The following is a 22,725-nucleotide window of genomic DNA, read 5'->3' on the forward strand; positions in this document are numbered from 1 at the left end:
GATTTTTCAGATTGAGCATCTGTCTTCTCCCGGTAATGCCTGAATAAGCTTATTGAACACCCCCCCCCCCCACGCACACACAAATGTTCAGTTGGTGTCCTTTTTCCTCTCTTTCTGAATGTAACTTGAATATAGGGCTGCAGCTAAGGATTGTCTATATTATCATTTAATATGTTGCTTTTCTAAAAAATAATTTAGTCTTTGAAATGTTAGAAAATGGTGAAAATGCCCTTAACAATTTCCCAGAGCCCAATATAGTCTTCAAATAGCTTTTCTTTTTTTTTTTTTTTTTTTTTTGGTCTGACCATTACTACAAAACCCAAATATATTCAGTTGGTAAAGATATAAAACAGAAGAAGATAAAGAAATCCTTACATTTGAGAGGCTGGAACCAGAGGATGTTTGGTGTTTGTGGTTAATAAATGACTATTAAAAAAACTTTTCTGGTTGATTTTTTTTTTTTGATAATGTTTTATCTAACTAATCTTTCCAGCCCCCCTTCATGTATAAATCTGTGTGAATCTCGGGTATAAAAAGCCAACATAAGCAGTTATCGTGCACTGGTCAAGCAAATGTGTCGTTTTTTCTTTTTTTCTTTTTCCATAGCACATAATGAGTTCTTTGATTGAACTCCCTCACTTGTTGCCCCCCCCCCCCGTGGCTCTGATGTAGCCTTTATTCTTGTGGTGGCTCTAAGTGAATTAGCCAGCGGTACTGCGTGTGTGCTTGAGTCTTTTCATAAGACTTTTTTTGTTGTTGTTTGTTGTTGTTGTTGTGAGGATTCAGCATCCTCCGGCTGCTGCAGCCGCCGCCACCGCCGCTGCAGCAGCCGCAGCAGCAGCAGCAGCCCTCCCCCTCTGCAGCCTTTCCAGCAGTATGCCCGACATTCAAACGGAAGCAGGCGCTACCATTTTGAAATACAGCACCGCCTAGGTAAGATGGTAGATCCTTTTATTTAATCGCCCTTTTTTCCCCCTCTCCTGCAGTATTATTGGCATCCGAGCTGCATGGGAGGTAATTAAATCCGAATGGTTTTAAAGCTCTGGGGTTTTCTACGGGTACGTTTTAGCGACGGGGGCAGTTTGACCGTGTTGTCGCGCAGGAATCGCTCGGTGTTAACGCTGTGTTCGTTCCAGTGCGGAAAGGGAAAAAAGAAAAGAAAAAAAAATGTGATTGTCTGTTGATACACTGTATCGATCTCCCGTGGGGGAGGCCGGTTGTTGTATCAGGCACCGGCCGATTACCGTCCCCGCCGCGTGTCTCGGAGCGAAGCGAGTGGCTTTTTATTCCTCGCTCGGTGGTGGTTTCTCGTTTGGCTTCGGACACCCGGGCGAAAACCAAGAAGCATCCCGTCTCGCCGTTCACAGTTTTTTTGTTTTTTTTTTTTGTAACAGCAAACGTGGGACAACGTGCCTGAGCAGTGCCAACGGGTTTAACCGACCTTACTTGCGTGTTTTCGACGTGTTGTGGTTGTTTGGTTTGGTTTGGTTTTTTTTTTTTTTTCGCTTGTAAATGACTCCAGCAGTGAAAATGTGTTGACTCAGCGTCGTGCTGCGTCATCAGAAAACCAGTCCCCCCCCCCGCCACCGCCGCCGCACACAGTTATATGACTGAGATGAACCCAGAGTTTATGCAGCAGCCATATGTAACAAGGGGTTTGCTCACACACGTACAGTATACACACACACACACACACACACACACTCAAGCAGGTAACATCTCTTTGAACATGTTCCGTAAGAGGAGCAGCAGCGGGGGGGGGGTAGTTCAGACGGTAGCGGCTGACCGGAGTCTTAAACCGAAAAATAGAAATGTCGTTTTCTGGTGTCGTGTTCCACACTGCCCTTTGATTTACAGCCAGCCATAAAGGTTGTTCACAGGAGGGAGAAAAAAATTTGCTGGCCAAACCTGTGCGGCGCGTGTGACACAACACACACACTCTCTCGTGGATTTAGAGGACACCGGGAAACTTGAGGCAGCTATTTCAACACAAAAGCCTCATTCTGTATCATGGAAGTTCTTCTCATCGTCACTACAAATGCTATGTGAACTGACAAACGGTGTCTCCTATGCATGAGTGTGACTCGTAGCTGTGCAGGTAATCACAGCCTCCTCTCAAGTGAGAATGAGATCTTTAATGAGCTCCTTCAAACTGCCTCTGATCCAGGATCTATATTGAAAATGTTGAGCTGCTCAAAGGCATGATTTCTCTCCTTTGGTCTCCCTGCTCTGTTTTCACCTAATCTGAGTTGGTTGCCAGCTCTTAGGCAAACGTGTGGTCTGTGTAGAATTTGATTTGTGAAATTTGGATGTTAATCCAGCATTTGAGTCATGCATTCACATCCTTTATCAAGACTGCATTTACCACTTTAACTTCTAAACCGTGAGCTGCTACATTTTTCTATCTGAGAGAAAGCTGGATAGTTAATCACACGTCATTTGTGTGTTTGCTTAATCTTCGGATCTGTTGTTCTCTTGTCGACTTTCATCTCTGACTATTTGATGCTGAAGAAATTGAGCAAATGTTTTTATTTTTTAAAATCGAAAGTACAACTTTAACCTCAAAAGTTTCGTACATGCTCTATCTCTGTGCTCAGTCTTCTTTTGTCTGGTTAACCTCTGGAGAATGAACAAAAGTTTGATGCTGGAGAAACTGAGCAAGACTTGTAAATCTTTTTTTTTTTAATCCAAAGTTGGCAGCACACCTCCCCCACAGACATTTTTAAGCTCTACAAAAAGAAACTAAATAGCTGGGTCAGCTGCGTCTCTGTGTACTGCAGTCCACCCCTGTGTTCAAACAATTGCACTCCAGTACCACCTCCTCCTTGTCAGAATACTATTAGGGCCAAAGGTGTGGCCTTGTGCTCGTGTAGTTAATCCGCTCACTTATCTCTAACGACAGTCGAGCACATCACGCCTCTGTATCTCTGCAGCGCCATGGACAAGAGCCACACAGTGAAGCTCTTCGTGGGCAACCTGGCGCTGGACACCACCCAGGAGGAGCTCTCAGCCATCTTCGAACCCTACGGCCAGGTGGTCAGCTGCAGCGTGCTGCGACAGTTCGCCTTCGTCCACCTGCAGGGCGAGGGTGCTGCCGAGCGTGCCATCCGGGAGCTCAATGGGCGGGAGTTTCGCGGTCGGAATTTGGTGGTCGAGGAGTCGAGGGGAAGGCCATTGCACTCCACCAAGGTGTTTGTGGGTAATCTGAGCGGGATGTGCACCACCGAAGATCTACAGCAGTTGTTCCAGACGTTTGGAAAAGTTCTTGAGTGTGACAAAGTCAAAGGTGAGTGGAGAGCCTAGTAACATCTGAGTTGTTTTAAAAATGCTCCAAGTCACCACCCCCCCCCCAAGTTGTGCTTGAAGATAGTAAAGTTGTGGAACTAGTTTAAGGCGAATTATGCTGTACTGCAGGCAAGAGACTGTATCTCACTGTCTCATTCCAGTTAAGTTACCGAGAGGTTTTGAGTGCCTGCAAATTATATACGTAAGTTAAAAGTGATATGTTGTGATACAGCGGTGCAAAGTTTCTCAGTTTGCAAAACAAGAGGAACTCCCACATCCATGTTGCAAAGGTAGACAAGGTGGTTTCCTTTAGTGCAGTTAATAGTAGTAAGTAATAACTGAGTAAGTGCTTGTGGCAATGCCACTTGGTCCTAATTGTTGTCCCTGCGCTCAATGACAGCCAGGCATTCCTCTTCCGCAGGCTACGCCTTTGTTCACATGGAAAACAAGGAAGATGCACTCCAGGCCATCGAGGCCCTGCACGGCACCTCATTTAAGGGCCGCCCCCTGTCTGTAGAGCTGTCCAAGGTCCAGCCCAGTAAGCAGGCACCCACAGGGAAAATCCCCTGTGTTAACTGCGGAAAGCAGGGCCACTATGCTGGAGAATGCCCTGTGGGGAAGCCTTCTCTAGAGCAGTATCAGAGTCAGGCGGCGGTCCTGGCCGCCGCTGCTGCTGCGGCCGCCGGACTGCCCCTACAGGTCCAGCAAAGTGTGCACAATTCAGTCTACAACACCTCCACTTTTGATCCCACATACGCTGCTCTCACTGGGATCACCACAGGCACACGCACTGATGGAAATCCAGTGAACCCAGCTGTTTATGGTGCCCTCGCCAGTCAGGTGTATGGTGCCAATGTTGCCAATCAGCTTTATGGTACGGTGGCCAATCAGGCAGCTCTTACATCCGGCGCCACCCAAGTGTACAGCTCGATGACCCCCAACATCTACGGCCAGGTGGCTGCGAATCCAGCGGCTGCTGCTGCCGCTGCTGCCGCTGCTGCCTACACCACTCCAGTTTACACCCCAACTGTGGCCAACCCTCCTGTCTATCTGGCCGCTGCTCCTGGAATAGAAATGCCAACGGCAGCGGCTGCGGTAAACCCCGCCTACAGTGTAGCTCCAGCAATTTACGGTGCCGCCACACCAGCCTACGCTCATATAAGCGCCATGGGAGCAGCGGACCCTACTACAGCCCTCTTTGAGGCAGCCAGACAGGCACATTACTTTGCCCAAGGCCAGCAGGTCGTGGCCGAGCAGCAGACGGTGGCCGCTGCAGCGGCGGCGGCTGCGGCAAAGTCGGGTGAGAGGGACCGTAGTCCCTTACGGAGGTCGGCACCCCTGCTACCAGACCCTGTGATGAAGCCGTTCATGTACCAGAGGGCCAAGCCGCGCCGACCCCTGCTCCCCACGCCAGCTGGGCGAGCAGCGGAAGAGGCTGTCGAGGCCGCAGAGGACCCCATGGCCAGGTAGGTAGACGATCTTCGATTGTCTTACCATCAGCTATTCGGCACCACTGAAGCATTACCAGAGAGTGTTGTTTCATTTTGTCTACTACTGTACTTTTCAACCCCTAGGAAATCCTTTTTGATGATTTTTAGTCAAGCTTTTATAATCTTGTAGGCACATTTCTCTGGGCTGATTAATGCTTTTTTTTGCATTTTCCACACTTCATGTTTGCTTAATCACTCTCGTTACTCCCTTTGCGTTGCCAAGTGCTACCATAAATCCCCTTGCTGTCCTTCTACCTACTTGTGCCTCTCCACCCCTTAACCCCCCCCCCCTCCATTCCCCTCCCTCCCCCCGTCTCTTAGATACTATGCGGAGTACTACCAGCAGCTGCAGCAGTACCCCCAGTTCCAGTATGCCTACCCACCACCGAGCACAGTGACAGCCATCCCCGGCATGCCGGGAGTGCCGGCCGTGCCGGCAGTCCCTACTGTACCCGCGATGTCAGCCCAGCCAGTCGCTACGCTAGATGCCCTCAGGCCAGTGGTTCCCACCGCTGCGGCAGTGGCAGCCGCCATGGCCGCGCCCAGGGTGTATGAGCCGCCGTTGCCGCCGCCCACGCGCAAGGAGGCCATCCTCCGCCGCCCCGAACTCTCCCTTCACACGCCTGAGCCCCCCTTCCGATAGTCGCACACAACTCTCTGCCCTCATCCCTCCCTCTCTGCCCTGAACCCCCCCCACCCAATCTCCTCTTCCACCCCAAACTTGACCACCTTACAGCAGCTGTATGTGTGTGTATGTGAGTGTGTGTGTGTGTGTGGTCTGGGGGCTCTAAGTGTGTGGGGTAGGGTTTGAAACTGGGGGCTTCTTGGTTTATTAACCTGCTTTATGATGTACTTGATCAGCTAACCTTGGTCCCGATTGCATACACTCGTCGCAGCCATGAAAGGGAGGCTCTCATCTGTTGTACGGGCATTCGACGTGCTTCTCAGTTTTACTTTTTTTAATCGTGCCAGTCTCACACTTGTGCCAGTATTAGACTGACGCAGTCAGTCGTTTCATATGCCTTTATTTCCGCAACCCAGTTATGATTTTCTAAGGCCAAATCTACGATAAAAGAGACATTGGTTTTAAACCTATCAGCCATTCTCCTTAGGCCTAGATGATCAGTTAGGGCAGCTAATTTGAAACCTTTTTTGCCTTATGTTGAAGAGTTTAGATATGTGATGTAATCAGATGGGAAATCAGATAAACACACATTGTGTCCTGGCTGCATTGCATTGTATCCAACAGAACCAAGGTTGATGTGTTTCTTTTTTTTTGGGGGGGGGGTTGTCTTGAATGGGATGTGGACGCAGTATGTCTGAATGAGTGAAAGAGAGAGAGATGTGGGGGCTCCTGACCTTGCAGCGCACAAACGCAGCAGCTAAGACTGCGCCATGCAGAAAAAAAACAAAACGTAAAGCACACATAATACGTACTGTAATGTATGTTTGGATCTCTCCTCGACCCTTTTTCTGAAGCCCTTCCTCACCTTTACTCTAACTGCAACGCTGAAAGACACTGCTTCACCTCTCTTTCTCTTTCTAACTACAGCTGCCTACCTCTGACAGAAAAATTTCAGTGAAGGGTCTGTTCTATTCTATTCCACACTTCTCACCCGGTCAGCAGTTTATCTCCTGCTCCTCGAAAAGGTCCAGGGTCAGCAGTTTAGGGAGGAGTGGGAATTCAGTGACAATGACCTTTGCAGTTAGTCCTCTTTCATGTTCAGAGGCCTTTCTTTTTAAAATAGCATATGTGTGTTTTGTTTGTTTTTAGTGTAGTTTACATGTAATATGAGTCAAAACTGGGATGTAATGAATTGTCAATGGGGGGAAAAACCATGTGTGACTACTGAATGAGCTGTTTACAAAGGATCTTCACATTGCATCCTAATAGGAATCATGGTAATATGTGAAAAGCTCAGTTATGTGCCTATAAGCTTTGAGTGAAGTGCATTAAGTGGAGGGATCTCCCATTTTAAGTGCTTTTGACATTACTTTTGAATCATTTCAAGGGAGGGCAACAGGAGCCCTGCGGAGCTTAGTATCCAGAAGTCTGCAAGTTTTCCCTTGGACTTGTACTCGTGTATTACTTTGTTTCATATCATAGGGTTTTGAAAAAGCCACAAACTGAGCCTCACAGGTTCATAATTAGCCGCCGGTTTTAAGCAGAAACAATAGCACCACTGAAGTGAGAGATGGGGCAGTGTCTTCCAGTTGCCCCAACTATCCTCCTTTTTCCAAATACCAGACCTGCTTCAGATTGTAACTGCCAAAAAATTTTAGTGGCTGTTTGAATCCGGTTGTTGTATCTGATAGGTGGGCTTTGCTACGTCTGGATAACAAAAGATTGACTTGCAAGTACGGGTACTTTTTCACCTTCATGAGCTTGTCCTTAGTGGCAAATTCCACCCATCTGGTTCTACAGTCACTTTAAACAATCACTTGGAGTTTTTTTGCAACTACTATTTGACAGCGGTTTGATGCACACACAGACATACCCTCTGAAAATCACCTTACTGCCTCGCTCCTTTCCCTCTCCCCTCTCCCCTTGTGGTTTTTAGTGGTTCAGTGACTTTTGCATTTCACAGTGTAATCTTTCTGTGTCGTATATACAAACACATACCAGTTGCATCCTTTGTAGAATTATGTGGTTTGCGAAATGTCTTGTTTGCCATGTTTGAGACCGTATTTTTTAGAGAAGTATTTTAATTTTGCCTTTTTTTTTTTTTTTTTTTTTTTTTTTAGGAAAAGACGAAAGAAATTTTAAAAAATCGGCATGCTTTTTATTGAGAATATGTATACTATAAACCTTATAATAATAAAGAATGTTTGGCTGACTATTGTGGTAAACGAAAGCAAAGGGTTTGGACATTTCCCCTTCTTTTTGTTTATGTTGTTCTTCTCCACTATCTGTTTCTCTTGTGTAAAATGACCACCAGACCCATTTGACTGGGGACCCAGGGGGAGACAGGTGTAGATGCTGGCCCAGCTTTGCTCTCTTTGGTCAGGGTAAGTGTGGGTTGGTGCTCCTTTCTCTCTCCAGCCTCTCAACGTTGTGCCAACAGACATTTAAAGGAGAGGACTTGCTCGAGCAAATGCATTTCAGTATTGAATTCTGGCAAGAAAGGCTTGTTATGGTCCTTTTAAATTGATTTTAATGCAGAAAGGCCATTCCGCACACTGTGAAATCATGTTGAAAGCTGGGGAGAGGCACACAGATAGAATGGCCTGGGTGCATTTTGATCTGTGGAGCAGTCCTGTTCCTGGGGTTGATGGGTGTGCGTCTGGTCTGGTCTGGTCTCTCCCTGCTGCACCAAATTCTCCCCCTCCGTGTGTCTTTGTGTCCACTCTACTCTCAGATCTGCATGTGTGATAATCTGTAACTCTGCCGCAAAAAAAAAAAAAAAAAAGAAGCCCCACGACAGTCCAGCTCTGAACTAACTATCTCAACTGAATTAGGTCACCGTGCCACCTGGAACGGCCAGCGTGCAGCTGTGCGTGAGCGTGGTGGCGTGAGCCATGGGGACGACTTTTAAACGCGACGCCAACGCAGTGGGAACTTGTTCTCTCTCTCTTCACCACCAAGGTAAATGAAAAAAACAAACCAAAATAAAAACAAACGCACTGACCTCTCTACCCACCTGCCGCCCCTCCTTTGACTGTGCCTTGACCAAACACCCCCCCCCCCCCCCTCCATCACCACCTCCCCCTCTCCCCCTCTCCCCACTCCGTAACTCCTCCTCTGCTGCAATGGCAGTGCCACACCTACAGCCTTGGGCTTCTCCTCGGTGGGGGTGGCGGGCGGGGTGGGGTTGGGCTAGGAGCCCCTCCACAAGACTGCCTCCTATCTCGCATAAGCATACAAGGGGACTGTGTCCCCTCTCTGTCCTGCTGGTGTCTGAGCTAGTGAGTAAAAGGAAGTGTGTGTGTGTGTGTGTGTGTGTGTGTTTGTGTGTGTGTGTGTGTGTGTGTAGAGAGAAACAGAAAAAGCATGGATGTCTGAAGAACTTTTTGGGTGGTGTTTCATTGATTGGTGAGGCTTGGCACATGCGGACACATCCCCACCCTCCCCGTGCCCGCCAGCCAACTCCTCTCCACCGCCGTATTCGCCGCCCTCACCCACCTCCCTCCCCCTCCCCCCCTCCCCTCCCTCTTCCACCTCCTTCCTCCTCCTCAACCCCACCCTACTGTCCCCATGCGCCTCTCCTCTCCGCCGTTCACACACACACACACACACACAGCGCTTTTTCCGCCGCCACCGCCGTCGCTACTGTGGATCAGGGCTTGTGGCTCTGGCTCGGACTCAACTTCCCAGAACAACCCACCTGACCCAACCTCCCCACCCTCCTTTGTTACCATAGAGGCCTGGGCGTGCCAATGGACAGTGTATGTATGGTGGGCCGCTGCCGGACTCAGTAACATGACACAGAGAGACTTCAGTGTTGGACGAGTCGCTTTGCTAAAACTGTCGAATGCTGGGTTAGCTCCACGTGGCTGTGGAAGAGATCTTAACCCCTGTTTCCCAAGAGAACTTAGCCTCAATGCATCTAAAACAATAAACCGACCTCCTACTGCAGAGGTTAATTTTCTTACCTTTGGGTCCCTCACAGCCTGTGTGCCAATCAGAAACATCCTATAAGATAGGCCTAGGTATGAGGCCATTCTTACCTGTAGATTCTCATCAATCTCAGGGTTCCTATAGGACTTTTCTGGGATGGCAGCTCTATTTCTCTTAATACTGGGATCAGCTGGACTGGCTGGATATGTGCTCCGAGTGACTTGTATGTGTTCTTACCTGTTAAGATTGTCCGTGGGCTGAAATAGAAAGCTTAACCCTCACACACGATCCCATACTCACTGGCTCTCAGTATGTCCAAGGAGTTGTGCAACAGCTGTGAGATGGAGTCAAGACAAAGAGGATTTTGTCTTCCGTCTGCCTAAAAAACAAAGGGAAGGGTAGAAGAAGGAAACAGGGGAATGAATAGATGAGTTGATTACGAAGGGAGTTAGTAGTGGAAGATGCTCCCTAACCTCACCTTCCTGATCTTGGAGGACCCTGCTGTTGATGCAATGATAGATTTACCGGCCAGAATCCTATTCTAAAAAGGCCCTTTTTATAGTGAACATCTTATTGTCCATAGTGTGTCGTTATAATGCTACCTTGTCCCCTAGGTCTTAGTTTCTTGGATACACTTCATCTTTGTTTACTAAAATGTGGAATTCCATCACAGCTGACAGACAGACATTGTATGCTCCCCGGGATAAAAGAAATGTTAATCTTTTTAATTAGTAAGTCATTCGACATTTTTCACAGTGTCAAATGACTGTACATGTTGGCAGGGGAAAAAATGCAGGCCAGTTTTATTAGAACGCCTCTTTAAACAGTGCAGCTGCAGAATGAGTAGATAAAGCGCTGACTGCCTTCCTGGCCTCCATGATCAGGGTGCGCGGTGGACCGATATTTATCTTACAGCCGCCTCATCCTCCCCATTCTCCCGACTCCTCACTAAAGGCTTCTTAAGGTGCTTGTGAGTCTGGGCTTCCTGTGTTTGGGTGAATGCAGCCATGCATCTCTTAAACCCCCCTGCCCCCCCTGCTCTGAATTCACATTCACACTGTATTGACAGCCAAAGCTCGCTGCAGCCTCCTCCCTACTTCCACTTCCTCACCCACTCTCCCGCTGCCTTCTGTGGTTTGGACAGCTGAAGAACTGTAATCCAGATGCTCTATTTGCACGCATCTCTGTATTGTGTGTTTTTTTTTTTTTTTGTTGGATGGGATCCCGCAGGTTACATCTGTTCTCCTGCAGCAGGTATCAGCTGAGATGTGCAAGTTTGTGCCTCTGGAACACTACCAACTCCAGTTAGGTTTGAGCACAACCCATACAGACCATATTGCCTTTGATTTTTTTTGCAAGTCGAGATTCAGTGGGTTTCATTAATGTCATCACGAGTACTCTAGCTCTTCAAGCACAGATGAGGATTACAGATATCAGACTCTACTGCTGCTCGTCCTTCTTCAGGTAAAGACGCTAGCGGTCGCGTCATACCTCAGTCAATACCTCAGCTACAGGGGACCGACACAACATGAACCCCTGCGGAATGCAATACAATTCAATACAATATCACTGCATGAAGTCAATTCATTTCTGTTGAAAGTTTGTATAAAAATCGGTAATTCTTGATGCTGCAGGGTGCGGTGGTGCTGTATTGCTCGCATTATATTCTGAGGTGTTACTGTTATTTTGTCCGACCCCCTGACAGTATATGTTCAATAGCCACCAAAGGCCAAGTCAAATTTTTTTTTTTGTTTGTTTTTTTCCCCCCGTGGTCTGTTTTACTATCAAAACTTAAATACGTGCATCATGTTTACAGTGATCAACTTATTCAATTCCCTCAGCTCAGTAGCAGCACAGTAATGTACCTAATGGTAACCACAAATAGTCACGCAGTATCTAACCGTCTTCAAGTAGGTTAATGGACCAAGCTGAGTGTAGTTACATTTATAATGACGACTGATTAATTATAATATGAATCTTTCCAGTTTCCAAAGACACGTCAAGGGTGACGGAATAATGGGTCACCCCGAGAGAATAGCAATCTGGATCTGCTCATTTCGACCAAATTTGTTCCAGCACAAAGTTGAATGGGATGGGGGGATTTTAGAACATGAATGTTAGATGAAATGTTTGCGTCAACATGTTTACTGTGAATGACAAATCCTGATTAAAAATACAAATTATACTGTACGGTGGTGTTTGCGCATATATATATATATGTCTATGTATATATGTGTATATATATATATGCGCCTTTTAACCTGTATTTCTTAAAATGTTGAGGCATTTTTAAATCTGCATGCAAATCAAGAATAAATTCATTTTTATCTCATGTAAGTGCCTGAATCTCTTTGATTGTGACTGAATTTCTTTACTGTGACAAACGTAGAACCCCCAATGAATATCTCTTGATAGGTTTTTGGATTCACCTGCAGCCATATCTTCAGCAGTGTGGAATAAGATGGTTTGAGTTTGCTGTCAGTCTTTGCGGCACTTAAGCAGGTCCAGGGCTAGTTTGCCTGGAGTGAGATGATAATAAGAATAATAATCTCTTAAATAATCTCCTAAACTGTCATTAAATTTTTGTAGACTCGGTAACTTTGAGACTTTGAGATTCAGTTCTTTCCTCCCCTTTTTTTTGGGAGAGGTAGGCTGAAACTACTGAGGGCTGGGTTTTGCCATTGCGGGTCACTAACAGCAACAGGTGCGTTGCACAGTCCATAAAAACCTCGCTAGTGCGCCGGGGCGTAATTGACATCCCTCCCCACCATTTAGAATCCCGCTAACCCTGCTCGCGGGAGATTACCCCGCCTTCCACACCTTTTTAGGGTCAGAACCTGATACCCAAGCTGTCGGTTCCCATACTTATTGGGGTGCGGTCACGTGTGCCACTTTTGACCAGGAAAGGAGCACCGGCCAGCAGGGTCTTCTGGTAGTGGGAGCACCACCTCCGCACAGGCACCTCGCACCAGTGGAGTCTGGTCTCTGCAGCCCCTAACTCTCTCTACCCCTGAAAGCGAGACCCCTCGTCTCAAGGAGGTTCTTGCCCTCACAGCGTCGCCGTCGTTTCTATTGCAGATTTTTTTTTTTTCTTACTATAAACTGAGGGGGACGTGAGAAGTCCTGACAGAGGCGGCACGATGACAGCTGTCGAAACCCAAATAACATACAGCAACTCCTATACGATCCACCATGAAGAAGCGTACATGACCCAAGAGGAGGACTGGGACAGGGACCTGCTGCTGGACCCTGCCTGGGAGAAGCAGCAGAGGAAGGTAGGTTTGGATCTGGAGGCTTGGAGCAGCGGGCTACGTTTGTGCCGCCGTGCGTAATTACGCACAGATTTACCCATGCCCTCACACTGTTAACGACTAATTTTTTAAAATGCATTTTAGCATGTTAACATGACAAGTTGGATTTGTTTTGTTTTTTTAAATCCAACCCCCAACCAATTGTTTAAAGTCTAAAACAACCCAACATGAAACTGGGCATCTGCGCTTTAGCTGTCCTCGCACCTGGCACTTGAGTCCTGCTGGAAGCTGTGTGGGCAGATATTTTAGGCCGTGGAACTTTCTCAGTGTTGTCTTTCAGTCACCCCCGATTGCCTTGCGAAGACGGTCTAAATATAATACCCCCCTCCCCAGTCTTCGGCCTTTATTTGAATCATAACTTCTGAATTACACGTTTATCCGGTTTTACCAACATCAAACCAACCTGGAGCAGGTTTAAAACACAACACTGAATCCGGAAGCGGGGTCGAAGAGTATATATATATATATATATATAGAGAGAGAGAGAGAATTTAACCTACAGTAATTTAGATTTAAGTCAGTTCACTAGCTATTTTAGTCCACATAAGTAGGTCTGTGGGCATGCCTGGATTACCAACTGGACAAAATGCGTAACTGCATAGAAGCCCCAAAAGGCCGAGGTTTACTCTATATCAGTTGGTCCTACATAATTCGATTAATCACAAATTTGTTGTAAATTTGCACCACTGAAATACAACCTCAACTGCAACAGGTCCTTCATCCTCCATCCCGTGACCAGCGGTCAGACAGACCTGAACTGTTTTAATTTACATGGAGCCCATGTGTTGTGTCATCATATTTTTCTCGAATTACTTAGTTTTTTTTTCAAGATTCAGGAAAAAAGGTTATTCCAGCAGAGGACTGTATGACTACTAAAAAAAAACAATTTATTTTTATTTTCAGTATGTTTGGCAGTGTTTTTTTTTTCTCTTTAATAAACGATCGACCATTAATGTATGAAATGTCAGAAAACAGAAAAATAAATAAATAATGCCGACCGTTATTCCCTGAAACCCAAGTTAACATAATTCCCCCATGTCTGTGTGTAATTAAAATTAATTTCAAAAGAAATCAGCCTTTTTCACGTTACTAACGATACTGAATTAAAATCTTTAAATACAAGTAATGTGAAAATATATATATATATATATATTAGTGAAAAGATTTTTTTTTTAGTCGCCAGCCGTTGCCTAGGCGACCAACCGGCCTAGCGTGGAGGACGAGCGCGACAGGTGCGTTTGATGAGCGGAGCTGGGAGACGACTGGCTCAGGTAAACTGGGGACAGAAACAACACCGGCAGAGGTTAACGGCGTCTCCTCGCTCGTCTTGAGCGCTCACCTGACACGGGCGGTCCTGTTTCGAGATAAGCCGAGAAGACGTTCGTCGCCCTTCGTCGGCGCCGGCTAACGTCGGCCGTAAGCGGGTCGCCACGCCGCGGTCGACGCGTCCGTTGACCACTTTCCAAAAAAAAAAAAAAAAAAAAATAAGACGTTACCGGATTCGCCGTCCTCCACCACCACGGACTCCCTGGAGCTCGGGCTGAAAAGAGGCTTCAGTTTAGAAGCACCAATAAGTTCTCACTTTTTTTTTACCCTACTCAGATTTTACGACATTAAGTTTAGTCTAGGGAGCATCTTGGGCGTGTTTTCCATTTCACCGTTGGATAGATCTGAAGTTATCCCAGCCCGAGTCGACACGTTATGTAATTACTTTCTCTCGCTTTTCGAAATCCCCCACATTGATGATTAAGATAGACAGCGAACGAACCCCACACCCGAATCCCGGGACAAACCGGTCGTTTGCCAGAACCAACCGCTGTATTGAACACATTTTTCCATATCATTTAAATGGCCCTTCTATGTAGCTGGCAGGAAAAAAAACAAACGATTTTAACCCTGTGACACAAAGTAAAGTAACCTAAAGCCAAATACCGATCGCAGCCTGAAGTGACTTAAGTACTTTTTCACATTGCATGATTTAACAATATGAAAATTTGAATAATATAATAAATCTAAAAACATTAGTTTTATATGAACGTATACAGTAATAGCAAATAATGTTTAATGCACCTAGTTAAAAGATCAAGTTGTGGAAGCTCTCAGCAGACAATTGGTCACAGCATGGAAAACAGGTGAAAAATCTTTGGTATTTGTGAAATATTTCTGGCTCCAGTCGAATAGAGGAGTCTTCCAGAAATGTGGAAAGGTTTTCGATACAACTGTAAGTGTTGTCAAAAGAGGCGCAAAACATGTGCTTTTCATGTCTCAAGCGTAGTTATTAGAAAAAAAGCCCCAAATGGAAAAGCAACGATTAAGCTTACTGGACGCAACAGGCACAAACTGAGGAAAAGCCAATTCACACTTTTTTTTTTGTTGTGTATTTCTGCTCACTACAATTTAACTGTTGGGTTTTAGGTATCCTGCCATTTCCTCTGCTCTTAAATGTGTGCACCAATGTGTTTTGTAAATGTTGTGTACCAGTTGGGAAACACGCATCAATACATCAATATGTATTTTGTGTACGTTTTGAACAAGTAAATGAGCAAAATTTTAAGCTGCTTGGCTTTCTGTGCTTTAAAAATGCTGTTATTCTTCGTTATTTTGCTAATTTACCATAACTTAACTACTTGGTGGCTATTTCACAATTGGTCAGATGTCAGGAATAAAAATAATCAGACTGATATATTTAAATTTGATATCCTTCTGTGCCAAAAATATGCTGATATATTAATACAACTATATCAATTTATGTCCTTTTTATTAGCAGTATCCGATTCTTGTGCTCCAGTCACAAGCCCACAGTGATAGTTTAAAAATGTAATCTAATCTAATCTACTCTAGTAACACCTAATCCGCACTTTTGTGGAAGCATTTTTAACAGGCATGTTCAGATGGCACTTTCTTTGCAGTGAATCTGCAGAATTGTTCTGTCAATGCAAAATGCCCCCCCCCCCCACCCCCCACCCACCACCTGTAGAGCTAAAGCACTTTGACAGGCTGAGAGACCTCGACAGATGGAAACAGAGAGAGAGATGGCGAGGCTGGTAGATGTACACCCCGGGTTGGTTTCACAGACCTGCAAATAAACATCTTCCTAAAAATACTTTTTAACTTGCTCGGCTCCGACTTGACTCCCTCCCTCCCCGCCTTCATCTCTTGCTTTCTCCGCTCTCTTATTTTTCCAGTCATGTTGAACACTTCCTCTTACCACCAGTCTTGAAATATCCCTTTTCTCACCTTCCCTTTTTTTTTCTTCCGTGGCACAACCTGTCTTGGTTTTCTGTCTATTGCGTATTAGAAGAGTCACTCTTTTTTTTTCATCTCATGCGCCTGTCAATCTTTTAAATGTAAGATGATATAATAGGCCTTGAAAAACCTCCCACAGCCAAGCAAGCCCTTCTCTTAAGTCTTCACCTCTCATCGTCCCGGGGGAGTAGGTCATCGTACCCCATTGCTCTTCTCGGCATGTAAAATCTAGCTTAAGGAGCTGATATCAGTCCACAAATATAGCCAGTGCATCATTTTGCAGTGTAATGAATATGAAAGGAAATCCTCGCTCCACCTGTTCTCTCGTCTAGCCTTGAAGTTTCAGTGGAAAAAGCTGCTCACCACTTGACACAGTAGTAAAGTGTTTGTCAACACACAGTGATGCTGAATCTGATACTGGACATTAGAAATAGTGTGTGCTTGGTGTGTGTGCTGTGCCCATGCGCGTGTTTGAATTCTACATCTTGACATTGGTTTATATATATCATGAAGCACCTCTTGTAGATTGCTGGCTAAGTGATTCATGGCTTGGTTCGGACCAGGAATTTAATTTAAGAGGAGCTGGCAGAAATTGTTAGATATTTCATCTAGTGAAGGGTGTCGGATGGCATGAGGTATGAAAGGACAGAGTGAGGAGATCTGGCTACATCTTGTCTTGGCGATATAATTTTATCAAAGTAACAGTAATCCTAGAAATAAAAAAGTCCGGGTTGTCAGGCCGGCTGAAGAGATGAGTGAAACAGACCAGTGGAAGACAGAAGCGGATATTACCATGAGCTCTCAAAGCGTATTGATGTCTGCTTCACCCAGATGCTGGGCCGACAGCCTAGAAAACTAAAAAAAAAAAAAAAAAAAATCTAAAAAACTAGTGATCGTTCTAAGCAGGATCAATAGCTGTTTAAAGATTAACTCACTTCAGAGGACTCACAGGACCCTCTGTAATGCTGGAAATGTGGCTATTCATTCGAGAAAGGAGTATTATGTTTTGTCATAGTGTATGGATATATGCTGGTACACTGCTAACAGTATGCAGTGACACTTTATAAAATAACTTGCATCCGTTTTGTAGTTTGGCTACTTTTTGTGTGTGTATAATGTATTGAAATATTAAAAATCCCAACACACCTAAAAAAGTTCACCACTGTGACTAAAGTGTTCTTCTGTTTCACATAGTTTAAGAGTTCAGCTGCTAACTGACTAAGTGAATGGTTGGCTAGCGAAGCTTACGCTAGCAATAACCTATAAATACCCATTATATAAGGTTATCAACAAGCTTACTGGCCACGTGAGGAAAGCTTAGTATATACATAAACACATGTACAAACACATTAGAACCTCCCTCATGTTCAAGTTGGCAGTTTTTTATGTAGGTGTAAAAATAGTTATCCAGTATCTTTGTTATACATTCTTGGTTTTACACTTAATATTCTAAGTTCAAAAAACAAATTAATTTGATCATTCCTACACAATCGTCTTGATTTTGTTATATGATTACATTTACAAAAGTAATCAATCGTCAACCATTCAGTTAAAATTCATTTTTTTTATGGTTTGAAGAAAGCGAAATTCCTCCTCTATTCCACAGGGTGTAAAGTGAATGAAGTAGCCAAAAGAGTGATCATCATCAGATTTAGGTGTTATAAAGTTATATTAAGTAATGTGATACTTATCCACTCAACCTAATGCAATGTCCCTCTGTGTGGGCGAGGAGAGATCCTTGGGTGCTGAGTAATCAAATCTATTCTCGTCTAATCTCATTTTGCACTTTTAACAACTCAGCCAGTAGTGCAGCAGCAAGACGGGGTCATTGATTTCACCTCCCACCTGATGTTTTGTGAGACAGTACTAAAGCAGTGGCTCTCTTTAGGTGAGATTGAGGAATGGATTTGCATCGAATTTAGCTGTTCAAACATTGGTTGCTTCACTTATTATGAATAATATTTCAGATCCCTCCGAATGCTGGCCAATTTTGCCTTCAGGCCCAATGTATGGGTAGTACTGTTTGGTTTTTTTTTGCAAATGTTGAGAAAAAGTGCATATCGGCAAAATGGTTTAGCCACGGTAACATGGAAGCCTTTGCCATTTCCATCTTCCTACCATCCTTAACTAAACTCTGGGGCGTGTTTTTAAAATGTGTCTGAGCTACACATCAAGGCAATTGACAGTCTAACTGAAAATCCTGAAATCACATTTTCACTGATAATGAATTTGACGTGTTCCCTTCACAGTCAAGACATGTGGTTGCATCATAAGTTGCTCTCTCTTATCTGAGATGGGATGTATTCATTCAGGTCTCAGATCTCATCCTCTTTTGGAGGATGAAATTACATAATTTTAATGTAAGTTAATAGAAGGAAATTTATCACTGAGTGAAAGGGAAAGTTCAGAGGCATTTTCCCTTCCCCTTGGCCCTAATTGGGACCATTAATGGGGAAATTGCAGAACTGATTTGTATTTCACTGCATTAGACCTGCTCCACTGAACTGTGCTCAAAGTACCTAATCCCAAAATGCAACTGGGAGAGGGGGGGCATCGTAGATTCCCTCCCATGATTCACTCTGTCAGGGTCATGTGATCCCAGTGCAGGAACAGTTACCCTATTGAGCTGATCTCTGGTCCTCTCAGCTTATTTACACTCACCAGACCAGTGGAGCGCACAGAGGGTTCTTTGAGGGACTAAAATGAGACCACCAAGCAAGAAATATTTGAATTTCTGATTTTAGCATTTAACATGTTTTGTAAACAATAAAAAATTACGAGTGACAATAAACGCTGGGCTGAAAGGACACAAACAAAATAAGTATCACAAAATAGTTAAGGAATCTCTTTGTACAGATGTTTGAATGAGGCAAAAAGGTGAGGAAAAGATGGACAAAAATTTTTTTTTTCCATTTGACAAGGCCACTTTTACACCCTAAACAAAAAGAGCAGAGTTGGAGTCCTTATTGTCCCTTCCTGTGAACAACACACCTCGTAAGAATGTTATTTATCATACACTCCATTAGAAAATATTAATTTAAGACTAAGTTAGAATATTCTTTTTATGAATCACTTTCATCAAGTATCACTACAGAATTATGTCACTGTCCAAAGAGTAGGACATAACTGAAACAAAATAGTCCTTCAAACTTTGCCAAATTTTAAGGTTTATTTCAAGTGAATCACGTCAAAAAATAATGGGATTAATTGTTGCAGTACGCTCTATCTCTTTTGTATGATTTATGTAGAGTATGTTTTTGAGGGTTAAACGTAAGTAGAGAGGTGAGAGAGCTTGCAGTCAGATCAAATAGCAGTTGCTATTCCAGAAGCTGTGTCCATTTAGGGAAGGTTCTATAAACTGCCTTAGTGCAGTCACAGGGGCCCTGGGAGGCCGGAGGAAGGGCTGAGGAGTATGTGTGCGTGCATGCATACGTGTGTGCCATATTCTTCCTACGCTGTACTTTATTAGCATGACAGTGTGGTTCCGGTGATGTTTGCGATTGAGTTCTTGTGCGAATCGGGACGCAGTTTGAAGACAGAAAAATTCTTGCAGTGTTTTAATGGCAGAAGCCGACACGATACATCGACGGTGTCAGAATCCTCTGAGCTAAAGTAGAAATGATGATTGATAGGCTGTGAGAGCATCCATCTTGATCTGATCAGAGAAATCCTATGGCTCTGTAAATAGAATAAAAAGTTGGATTAGTTGGAGAAAATTACCTCGTTGACAGCTGTGTTTACCTCCATTACTGTTAGGTCTGCAGTTTTGTGTCTGTGCCGGCAAACTGAACTGAACTGGATGAAAGCTAGAAATTGAAGCGTTCTGTGTTGTCAACAAATTAATTTATGTTTGAGTTGATGCAGTACAAAGCTGCAATCATCTCAGTTTTAGTTGTTGTTATTATTATTACTCAGGCTCAGCACTGGGGTTGTAAATGTAGAGTTGTGTTTATCAGGAAGCAAAAAAACCACAAGCTGCAATGTCTGTGGCCTCAGTAGCAAATGACACACAGAGGATACTTGGCTGAACACTTACAAAATGTCGCCTTAGGTCCTAATGGTGTGGGACTCAAATGCTGCGTTTATGTTGATTATTCAGCTTCCTGTAGTAATGAGACATACTGAATACTGAACCTGTCTTTAAAAAAAGTGAACTAAGCTCGTAATGTTAGGGCTGGATGGTGGCTGCATGCAATAGATATTTTTAGGTTCGTAAGTTACAGTTGACAGTTGGAAGTCTGCTGAGATGATAGGTCTCTTATAATAGGTCTGAGGTCATGAAGATATCATTATTTACTTCATAATGGCTTAAGAAGCTGAAGTTGCAAAGTATACTGCCAGAGCATTGCTAGCTCCAGATAAAATATCAAAAGAAGAGCAGAAAATTATAATCTTTGACTTAATCTATCTCTGAGATGTAATTTTATGTATTTTCCTTCATAGATGATAAGAGTGATTGAGCCATGGTTATAGTCTGCGCTGTTTCATGTCTATTAGCTGTTACATCAGAAATGCTGTAGGTGTTTGTGCTAGCAGCTCTCATCAGATGCTAACTGAGGACTTCCTGAATGATGAGGCATACAGCCTCAGTCACTTGGTCAATCTGGAGTCACTTCAGATTCACAACCTACAAATAAAAAAAAATTAAATCAGAGTTCTAAGATCTTCTGACTAAATGATTAAATGACCTTTTTGTGGTTCTCAAATGAAGGGAGAAGTAGAATCACAAGGTCAACAGTGACTTGCTCTTTTGGCTAAATTACTTCTGGGAAATGTAGCTGGGTTGCATGTTAATATAGACAGCCTTAGATCAGTTTCACACATCGGTCCTCATGGTCAAGGTTCCTGTAAAGATGGAATTAGCTGACCCTAGATCTGCATGGACAGTTTTGCCTCTTATTTCAGAGAAAGAACTCGCCTACTGAAATTAGACACAACCCTCCCCCTCCTCCTACCCACAACCCGTTCTCCCTCTGAGGCCAGCCACACTGTCATAAATCTTCCACCACTTACACCAATTTATCTCCCTCATCGTCAGTCTCCGACTCCAGAACTCATTAAACGACAAAAGACTCAGCATGCTATTGCTGCCAACCATGAACCTTTACACTCGCCTTTATTATCGACCATCGATCACGCGGTCAGTCAATTCATCTGTTCACTTGAGGGACAAGAAAGAGGGTGAAAGCTCAGAGCGAACGATGAAAGATATGGATGCTGTGTGTGATTGTCTACGAGCAGCACAAGCAGAAAAACGTGGGTTATCGCATACGACCTTGATGACAATTTAAAGTCACAGTGGCATGAAAAATGACCTATGAAGTTGTTGGCTTGTTTTCCAAGTCACTGTACATAGCAGTATACAAAAAACGCAAAAATAGTATGTTCTTGTATTTTTACATCAAAACCACATCGGCTTTTTCTTTCATGAGGATGGCATGTTTTTAGGCATGTTAGCAGCCTGGTTATAGGGATGGCAATAGCTGTCTAATGGTTGGTCCACCATTTCGCTGCAGGCTGAAATATCTCCGCAACTATTTGAGGGATTATAATGAAATGTACAGATATTCGTGGTGCACAGAGGATAAATCCTAATGACTTTGGTGATCCGCTGACTTTTCCTCTAGTACCACCTAGAGTTTATGGTTTTGAGGCAAATGTCTAAACAACTATTGAATGGACTGAAATTAAATTAGGTACAGACAGTCTTGCCCCCATCAGGATGAATTTTTCTAATTTTGGTAATCTCAGACTTTTCATCTGGTTCCACCATCGGGTCAAAATTTAAGTTTGTCCAGTACTTTGGTTCACGACTAAATACTTGTAAAACCAATGATATTCTCGTCAGCCTCGGTTGTATTTTGAGTTTAGTGCTAATTAGTAAATTTTACCATGCTAAACTAAGATAGTATGGTAGTAATGGTAAACATTACATCTGCTTAATGTCAGCATGTTAGCATTTTCTTTGTGAGTACGATAGCAAGCTTTTGTTAGCATGTAGCTAAAAGCAGTGCTGGGACTATGTACAGCCTAAAACAGCTGCTAGCATAGCTTTAGACACTTAGTCTTGTTAGCTATTAGTTCATAGTGTACCAGTAAGCTTGCATAAAAACTTGAAACACAAAAATTTGTAGAATCTCTCCACTCATGTGCAACTGCAATCTCGTGCATACAATCCATCATCACTACCGGGCAATTTTAAATCATCTGCTCGCAAATTAGGCTCCACGTCACCTCTTTAAGCTGAAATGACATCAAATAAAAGAAATGTTTTTATTTTTATTATCGAAAAAATCCAAAAATTTGAAAGATGTGTCATTTTGTTCTTGGTCTTTGATTCCAGTCAGCACATCTGGTGCTTCTGAAAAGTGAACACACTTGCACACGCGCACACACATAGAGACATTGCTGGAGGGGCACATTGTTAAGTTTTGGCTTGTGTTTTCATGCAGCCATCATCATTCTGGTAGCACATCAACCTGCAACCATGTGGCAGTGGAACACAATGTAAGTCAGCATAATAGAGCAAAGCAGGACACAATGTTTCCCCACACTGAGCCCAAGCAATTAATATGACCACGCAGACAGATGGCTGTGTCAAAACAAGTGATTGACTGAACCAGGTTAGCCATCCATTCCCTTGAGTTGTTCAGGGAACAGAGCCGCGGATAGAAAATAAATGCAGTACCTGGCTTGCAGATGATGTGGTGCAGGACAGTATTTCCAAGTGGCACTAGTCATTTTGTTATTTCTTAGAGCACAGTGACACTCCTTTTTGTGTTTGTGTAACTTTTTCTGCTTGCTTGTGTGCAGTGAATGAAAATCAGATGGCTTC

The 22,725-nt window shown here is 44.0% G+C and overlaps 2 protein-coding genes across 10 annotated transcripts in view; both read left to right on the forward strand.

Annotated features, from left to right (window-relative positions):
• Positions 1-849: 849 nt before the first annotated feature.
• On the forward strand, positions 850-11,546 carry rbm14b (RNA binding motif protein 14b). 8 transcript variants are annotated; one of them, XR_005708506.1, is made up of 4 exons: positions 850-933; positions 2,934-3,286; positions 8,235-8,361; positions 9,137-11,546. XR_005708506.1 is itself a non-coding variant. In XM_040140972.1 (4 exons), the coding sequence occupies exons 2-4, from the start codon at positions 2,938-2,940 to the stop codon at positions 5,416-5,418; spliced, it is 1,737 nt and encodes a 578-aa protein (XP_039996906.1). In that variant the 5' UTR covers positions 850-933; positions 2,934-2,937; the 3' UTR covers positions 5,419-7,495. The 8 variants fall into 8 exon arrangements, 7 of the variants coding, with proteins under 7 accessions (XP_039996906.1, XP_039996910.1, XP_039996912.1 ...); XM_040140972.1 differs by lacking the exons at positions 8,235-8,361; positions 9,137-11,546 and adding exons at positions 3,686-4,751; positions 5,097-7,495; XM_040140976.1 differs by lacking the exons at positions 8,235-8,361; positions 9,137-11,546 and adding exons at positions 3,707-4,751; positions 5,097-7,495.
• A 722-nt stretch (positions 11,547-12,268) lies between these two features.
• Positions 12,269-22,725, forward strand: part of actn3b (actinin alpha 3b) — a 36,325-nt gene continuing 25,868 nt past the window's right edge. For both annotated transcript variants that reach the window (XM_040140528.1, XM_040140529.1), the window contains exon 1: positions 12,269-12,608. In XM_040140528.1, coding sequence (XP_039996462.1) covers positions 12,474-12,608 — 135 coding nt within the window. In that variant the 5' untranslated portion in view covers positions 12,269-12,473. The remainder of the gene's footprint in view (positions 12,609-22,725) is intronic.

The sequence above is a fragment of the Xiphias gladius genome, chromosome 12, assembly GCF_016859285.1.
Source record: "Xiphias gladius isolate SHS-SW01 ecotype Sanya breed wild chromosome 12, ASM1685928v1, whole genome shotgun sequence".
NCBI classification, from domain to species: domain Eukaryota; kingdom Metazoa; phylum Chordata; class Actinopteri; order Istiophoriformes; family Xiphiidae; genus Xiphias; species Xiphias gladius.